At 39.5% G+C, this 8,614-nt stretch overlaps 1 protein-coding gene and 2 non-coding genes across 3 annotated transcripts in view; all 3 read right to left on the bottom strand.

Moving 5' to 3' along the window:
* The window catches only part of WDR43 (WD repeat domain 43), a 38,013-nt gene that overhangs the window by 8,823 nt on the left and 20,576 nt on the right, over positions 1-8,614 (bottom strand). Inside the window, 4 exon segments of the mRNA XM_006094335.3 lie at positions 1,866-1,994; positions 4,180-4,311; positions 5,190-5,276; positions 7,050-7,221. Coding sequence (XP_006094397.1) covers positions 1,866-1,994; positions 4,180-4,311; positions 5,190-5,276; positions 7,050-7,221 — 520 coding nt within the window.
* On the bottom strand, positions 3,833-3,908 carry LOC111827121. The gene has a single exon (XR_002830624.1). It is a non-coding gene; the product is annotated as a small nucleolar RNA SNORD53/SNORD92 (small nucleolar RNA).
* LOC111827120 lies at positions 4,645-4,722 on the bottom strand. Its single transcript, XR_002830623.1, has one exon. It is a non-coding gene; the product is annotated as a small nucleolar RNA SNORD53/SNORD92 (small nucleolar RNA).

Below are 8,614 nucleotides of genomic sequence, written 5' to 3'. Positions count from 1 at the left end.
TTATGAACTCTTTCGTGAAGGATCACACCGTTACCAATTTTTTTATTTTTTTATTTTTTTTTTATTTCAAGAGAGGAAGGGAGAGAGAGAGAGATAGAAACATCAATGATGAGAGAGAATCATTGATCGGCTGCCTCCTGCACATCCCCTACTGGGGATCAAACCCACAACCCAGGCATGTACCCTCGGCCGGAATCGAACCTGGGACCCTTCAGTCCGCAGGCCAACACTCTATCCACTGAGCCAAACCAGCTAGGGCACCAATTATTTTTTATTTAAGTCTCACGAAGTTAAGAGTTCTTTATATATTCTGGATATAAATTCTCAAATATGACTTGCATTTTTCCCCAGCCTGTGGCTTGCCTTTTCATTCTCCTAACTGTCATTTCATGAGCAAGTATTTAATTTTCATGAAGTCCAAATGACCAAATTTCTTTAGCATTTCATGATTTTTTTATAATGCACTTAACTAGCCTTTCTCCACTCAAATTTGCATAGACTTTTTTCTGTTTTCCTCTAGAAGTTTTGTAGGTTTTGGTTTTACATTTATGCCAATGATCTATTTTTTGATGACTTTTGTGTAAGGTGTGAGGTAAAAGCCAAGATGCTTTTTGTTCCATGTGGATATTCAGCACTAGTTTCAAAGACTTACTCTCTCCACTGACTCAACTTAGGTACCTTTGCTGAAAACCAGTTGTGCATGCCATGCTAACCTATAATCTACCTTCCAAAATATATATACACCCAAACTATTTTAAAAGTCATTTTAACTTTTTAGACATGCTGATTTCCCCTCTCATTTTGCAAAATCACCTTAGACATAAACATAAGATATTCCATTTAAATAACAATATAAATCAAAACCCAGCCGGTGTGGCTCAGTGCTTGAGCATAGACCCATGAACCAAGAGGTCAGTTTGATTCCTAGTCAGGGCACATGCCCAGGTTTCTGGGCTCGATCCCCACTCGGGGGTCTGCAGGAGGCAGCCAATTGATGATTCTCTCTCATTATTGATGTTTCTATCTCTCTCTCCCTTTCTGTCTCTGAAATTAATAAAAATATATTTTAAAAACACATACAAATACAAACTTCATAAGTTACATATTAAAGTCACAACTATACTACGTGGCACTGTAATATCACTAAGTCACCAAAAATATATGAATTCAGCAAATATAAATTGCTTTCAGCTAATCAAGCAGTGCTTAAATCCAATTTTTTACACTTAAATTTCCTCTACAGACCAGTATCAAATTCTGGAATTTAAAAATACCTAAATAAGTAACTTCATACAAGCAGTCACCAACTTACAAACACAGAAATCATAAATGCCTCCCTTTACACAAAGTTTTTAGTACTTTTTACCTCTAAATACTTCATCACATAACCCCCAACCCTCCTGAATTTTTCCCCAAACCTCCTACCCATTGCCAAGGTTCCACCTCACTGCCCCCTCTCACGGCCAGGGGGAAATAAGTTTCTGGAATCCAGAGTAAAAACTCAGGAACGCATTTTCCTACAGAAAAAAATATAAATTGTGATCTAGAATGCTGAGTATTGTAATTCGGGTATACTATGTCTACAAAGGCTTTTGTGAACTAAAGCCTAAGATCCTAATAACAATTCTGAACAATATTTCTATGAGAAAATGCATTCCAGGTTCAAAATAACTTAATACAATCCCTTTGTAGGTTAGTGACTGTCTGTATAATGCCACCAAATTATATATATTTGATTAAACTCACAAAATGTTCAATTTAAAATGGCTATATAACATGACTATTCACTCTGTGAATGTGTATGTCAATCATTTCTAAGAAAAATTAACCATCTTAATTCAATTAAAAACTGCTATAATACTTACATTTAGCATTTCAAAATCATTACTTTCTAAACCCTGTGCCAGAAGAACTGGAAAACTGTTTGTCTGTAGGTCCTCCTTTTCTTTTTTTGATTCTATATTCAGTGCTCCCAGGCGTTCTTCAATGCTAACCTACAGAAGAGAGATGACCCGTTAATGATAAACCAGATAAGGCATAAAGTAGTTTGGTCAAATTACTTTTGCTTATATCTGAGGAGACAAAAGAAACTGATTCACACTTCAACCCTGAAAAACACAAGCCTGCTCTTTCTCATTCCAATAGAACCTCACTGCCATAAAGCTAACGTTGGAGACAAGTGTAGTATCTAGAATTCAAGTTCCCAGGGTCTAGTGAAAATATAACTGCCCAAGAAGTCATGATTCAAATATCTTATATAATAAAAGCCTAATATGCAAATCGACCGAATGGCAGAATGACCAGTCGCTATGACATGCACTGGAGGGAGGTGGGGGAGGGGGGGCGGGGGGGAGTGTCAGGCACTCAGCACAGGAGCTGCCCCCTGGTTGTCAGTGCGTTCCCACAGGGGGAGCGCTGCTCAGCCAGAAGCTGGGCTCAGGGCTGGCGAGCACAGCAGCGACGGGAGCCTCTCCAGTCTCCACAGCAGCCCTAAGGAGCAGCGAGCAAGTGGGCAGTAAAGAGAGAGGGGTCCTGGATATCCCCCAAGGGATCCCAGACTGCAAGAGGGACATCCCACGTGGGGTACCGGACTACAAGAGGGTGCAGGCCGGGCTGTGGGACACCCCCAACACCACCACCACCAGTGCATGAATTTCCTGCAGCAGGCCTCTAGTGTAATTGATAAAAATCCTTCTATATATGAAGACTCAAAAAAGGCAAGGATCTAGCATCTGATTACTAAAACCCAAGAAAAGACATATTTTCATAGAAGTTTCCCCTTCCATAACTGTTCTTTGCCATCAACCTGAGGTCTGCAAAAGGAAAAAAATACTATTAAAAGAGCATAGAGACTTGTTTCCAAAACAATCTTTAAATTTTTCCTATTTTCCTCTTTATCGGTCAGTTCCAGGTGTTAATTTATCTATATGTGTATATATAAAAGCCTGAGTGATCAAAAGACAGAACAACCGGTAGACTGGTCGCTACGATGCACACTGACCACCAGAGGACAGACACTCAACGCACAGGACTGGGCTCCCTCCTGTCTGGATCAGGCTTGCAGGGATTGGGCCTGTGGGGATTGGGCTTCCCTCCTGTCTGAATCGGGCTATGGGGATCAGGCCGAAACCGACAGTCTGACATCCCCTGAGGGGGTCCCGGATTGCGAGGAAGCGCAGGCCAGGATGAGGGACCCCACCAGTGCACAAATCTAGTTTTCTATAAGATGCAATACTACAACCAAGTTCCCCTGATAAATATCTAAAATTTAAGTGTAAATAAGCATGATGAAATCTGCTATACAAAAACTTACTTGTATAGAACTGATCCCTTATAAAACCAAGTCTGACTACATAAAAATATAATGTTCTGTGACTACCAAAGCAAAAAGAGATGCTTTGGTAAAGCCTCCAGTTTGGGATATTTTAACTTATGAAAAACATTGAAAAGGCAGGAGGAAATGAAAGGGTTAGATCTAAGCCAAGCTCAAGAAAGTTGGCACATTATTTTTAAATATACATTTAATGTTAGTGAGAAACAGTTTTTATGAACAGCAATGTTATCCCCAAACCCCCGCTCAACAAAGTAAGACATTTAAAATCAGGTAAAGAAACATTAACAATCTTTCTCTAATTAACGGTAACAATTAAAATGCTAGATTACTTAGACAACAGTCACACATGACTGGGAGATGAAAAGAGGATCCTACATATGTAAGTACAGCAACCACAGGAGGGTTTGAAGAGCTGAGAAAAAATAAAATTTATAAGCACTTTAAGAAGCTATAATAACTATCATTTTTAAGGACCAACTAGCACTAAACCAGCCAGGCATGCTCAGACAGCCAAGAGAAGAGGCATCACTGGAACTCAGCAACATGCGAAACCCAATGAAAATCATCACAGCAAGTCCTGGCTTAATCTATTCAATTATGTTATCCAGCTAACCTAACAAATGGCCAAAACAGCACTCTCTTTAGTTAACAGAAGTGCTGTCTTCCTCATTAATAACAGTGGCTTTGTAAATAAACCACCTGTTAACTCTGTGTAGGTCTTACAAAAGTCACCATCTGGAATTTCAGAATCTACACAGCTGGAGATAGGAGAGTGTTAACAGCCGCAATCTAAAAGTAAGTTTCTAAAGTTTCAAACTCAAAAATGGTAAAAGTGATTATATTACCTCCTTTTCCCCTAATTTTCTCTTGTTCTCTACTTCCTCAGTTTGTGGAGGAGCGGGCTTGATGGCTGCATGATGACCAGGTAACCCGGGCACTAGCACTTTTGCTTCAGAATTCATCACTGGTGTTCTCACCTGTTAACCAGGAATAGCAGGGGTATGGATTATGCCTGGGTCCTTGCTGTATTTACCCCAATGAGAAAACAAACAGCTTTTAAAGATTTTTCTACTGGAAAACTTATTGACTAACTTAACATAGCTATTAAAGATAAAGTTTGAATGAATGTTGGCAAATAAGTATTTAAATTATAATTTGAAGCCATAGTTTTAAAACATTCAAAACTACATAAGATTAAAAGACAGGAAAAACAAAATCTACAGATTACACAAGGACACACTGACTTAAGAATGTTAAAGAGTAAAGCTGTACATCTTACGACCACCGCCAGTAATTGATCTTTGCCAGAAATGCTCAGACAGCCAAGAGAAAGGTGTCATCTCTGAAATTCAGCCAGAAGCGAAACCATATGGATGTCATCATAGCATGTCTTGGCTTTCCGTTTCTCATTAAACTGGCCAAACAATACCTACATGTAGATGCCACATTATATTCAAAATAAAGCATCATAATGATGCTCTCATTCATTCATGGTTTTAGGTCTTATTCCACCCTGAAATATAACATTCCTCTCAACAAAGTTATGCTCCCTTAAGTACTGGGTTTAAAAAAATAACTTATTGGTAATTTGATTTTGATATTTATTCAATGATCATGTATGGGGGCAAAGAGCTAAATGCAAGGTCTTCAACTTCTAGTCATCTATTTACAAGAGCACAGAAATGAAGTTTTTATAATCTTGTTATCTAAAACCTAATCCCACAAAATTTATAAAATATATAAAACCTAATCCCATATAAATTATAAAGAGGATATTAAAGAATCCAAACATAGTATTACATAATTCAATTCACCCAAATCTTTTTTTTCAACTTCTAGTATGTAAAGCGCTCACCTTTGTTATAGCTGTTTCTACTTTTGGAGCCCAGCAGTTTGAAATATCTCTTACTAAACACATATGAGGTTCTTTGGAATTTAAAGCCTGTAAATATAATTTGAAGGAAGGGGAGAGTGTGTCAAACAAAGTAATTGGGAATAATAAAAACAAATGTCTACTTGCACATTTTCATGAAAATACAGAAAAGTATGAAAGGCTTCCACACTAAACTGTGAGCAACTCAGACTGATCACCATCAAATTAATAGCACTGAGGAAAACGGGTAACTGAAGATAGGAGGCATTATGTTTACTTTTTTCAGTTAGGAACTGCTTCAACTTTTCACACATATAATTTGAAAAGATCAACAGGAATTTTACATGACAGATTTTTAAAAAAACATAAGTTCATCACCCTTGTAAATAACTAATCTGTGCTAAGAACGATCCTACCCCAGATTTCCTGTTGGCCTTTCCATAAGTGAGGCAAAGACAGCACTGCTGATTAACAAAGTGCTCTGAGGTACGGTATTAAATAGGGGAAGTCAAATGCAGCAAAGTCCATATGTATCCATAAAGCTTTCAGGTTACATGGAATTCTCTATGCCCATATAATCAATCTATCTGGAAGGATAAAACAGGAAACAATGGCTGCATCTGGAGGGGGCTGGGGGTAACAGGTCCACATATGGCAATAAGACTTATATTTACAACTTAAAATTTTTCTTTTTTATTATACCAAATCCATGTAAATGCTTTAAAAGTATTTTTAAATAAACTCAAGAGCTTGCTCTGGCATGTAATATCCTACTTACAGTCTCTCTGAGGGTCTTATTGAATCAATGTTTTATAAATGTAAGCTTAAGAAATCATCTACTGAACATGCTCTTAATAACTCATCAAAAGTATCCAAAGAAACTTTTGTAATAAAAAAAGTCAAATGATTGCACTGCCCATTACATTTCCACTTAGAAAATTCAATGGGTGCTATCACTAAAGACCCTTTTACTAAGATTTATCTTTTGGAGCCCTAGCCAGTTTGGCTCAGGGAATAGAGTGTGGGCCCGTGGACTGAAGAGTCCTGGGTTCAATTCCAGGCAAGGGCATGTACCTCAGCTGCAAGCTCTATCCCTGGCCACACAAGGGCCGAGTGCCAGAGGCAACCAATTGATGTGTCTCTCACATTGATTTTTCTCTCTCTCTCCCCGTCCCTTCCACTCTCTCTAAAAATCAATGGAAAAATATCCTTGGGTGAGGATTAACAAAACAAATCAAAACAAAATTAACTTTTGGGTAGTTGGACAAAATTCACCCATATCTGTGAACAGCAGCCATGCCCTAGCTGGTTTTGCTCAGTGGATAGAGCATCGGTCTATGGACTGAAGGGTCTTGGGTTTGATTCTAGTCAAGGGCACATGCCTAGGTTGAGGACTCGATCCCCAGCAGGGGGCGTGCAGGAGGCAGCCGCTTGGTGATTCTCATCACTGATGTTTCTATCTCTCCCTCCCTCTCTAAAATCAATAAAAATATGTATTTTTTAAAAAGCCACTACAAATGTGTGGCTACCAAGCACTTTAAACGTGGATAGACCATACTGATATGCTTGTAAGTGTAAAAGAGACACCAGATTTCAAAGCCATAGCACACCAAACAGAGGAGCGAGCATCAAACATCTCAAATGTTTTATACTGACTGACGCATTAAAATATTTTAGATATGCTCATTAAAGAAAATTACAGAGTTTACACAAATGAAAATAAACCATCCAGTGAAAGGTTCTTTTTAAGTATTCCAATAAGCAGACCAATGTATCATTTAAAAATTATTCTTTTCCATAGACATGTTGTTACTGCATTACTCCAGAGTAGCATCTACGTACCACTCGCTCAATGGTGGGCTGAAACCAATTGCCATATACAAGCAACAAGGAATTTTTGTCTGAGCAAAAACCTGCTGCTAGAATAGGGATGGGTTTTGGTGTTGATTTCTTGCCTTTCCCAGGTGTCGCTATCTGAATTGTGCAGTTTGAAGTAAAGGGCTTTTTGCAGTATCTAGAAGTGAAAACAATAAATTAGAATATCTGAAATAACATCTCATATTCTTTGAAGTTGGCATGAAATGTGACCCTCCTCTGGCCTTCACACACCAGGGTCCCCAGAGCACCTGTCAGGACTTCATCTATCCCCCACCCTACCCAACACTCAAGACCTCACCACCAAATACTTCCTTCAGCCCCATCTGCCCTTCTATCCCACTTGTCAACCCCCACAAGAGGCCCAAGCTCCCACAGGCTCTATCATCACCCTGAGCTTCAGTCCCAAATGGCTCTGGACAAGCCCTAATCAGCCCCAACTCTAATTATTCCTAACCGTTAAAAGCCTCACCAGGCCCTGACTGGTTTGGCTCAGTGGATAGAGCGTCGGCCTGCGGACTCAAGGGTCCCGGGTTCGATTCCGGTCAAGGGCATGTACCTCAGTTGCGGGCACATCCCCAGTGGGGGATGTGCAGGAGGCAGCTGATCGATGTTTCTAATTCTCTATCCCTCTCCCTTCCTCTCTGTAAAAAATCAATAAAATATATTTATTAAAAAAAAAAAAAAGCCTCACCAGGACTTCAGCAACGTAGCTCCAGGAACAAAATTATCAGCAAAACATAATCAACAAAATTATATCCTCAATGTCTTCTCTAAGAGCTCTCTCCACCTTCTTGCTCTATGCTAGCTCACCACAGCTGCCCTTCACAAAGTTGTAGCTGTTTGCTCTCCAACACCCTTTGTGCCAGGGGCCTAGGACATGATTTAACATGCTCCTTGTTCTTTAACACTCTGAGACAAATAGTCCCTCTCCCTCCTTCACCTCTAAAACCTTTAAAACTGTTGTCACCAGATACCAGGTACCTCCCCATCCTGCCATCATCCAAAAACCTCTGGGTCACTCTCCCAAATTTCTTAAAAGATTTTAGTGGCTGTCATTCTGTCCAACACTACTCCTGAGGAATTCTTAGTAGTTTCTATATTTAGCATGCAGGTCAATACTCCTTCTGACACCGTCCTCGAAGTTCTGTAATCTTCCTACCTCCAACAACTCTGCCCTTCACTGTATCTCAGCCTCTCACTCTCACATCACAGACATGTTAACACCAATAAACGCACCCCGCCCCGATAATCTCAATTATAAGCACTCCACTATCCATCTTTCCAATTCACCCTTCATCTCTATTTAGGGTTTTTGGCCTCTGCTTTGCCCTTTACACCTCTATAGTCAATTTTCAACTCATCAGACAGAATAACTCAAAACTTACATGTTTTAAAACTGTAAAACCCCATCCGTACTGCTTAAAATCCTTCAATGGCTTACTTACTTGCCCAAGGAGAAATGCCCAAGTCCTCACCATGGCCCACTACTGCTGGGCCCTCAATGATAGATACATTCCATGTATACATGA

The sequence above is a fragment of the Myotis lucifugus genome, unplaced genomic scaffold, assembly GCF_000147115.1.
Source record: "Myotis lucifugus unplaced genomic scaffold, Myoluc2.0 scaffold_134, whole genome shotgun sequence".
NCBI lineage: Eukaryota > Metazoa > Chordata > Mammalia > Chiroptera > Vespertilionidae > Myotis > Myotis lucifugus.
The sequence above is the reverse complement of the archived record's forward strand: the minus strand, read 5'-3'. Positions and strand labels throughout refer to the sequence as shown.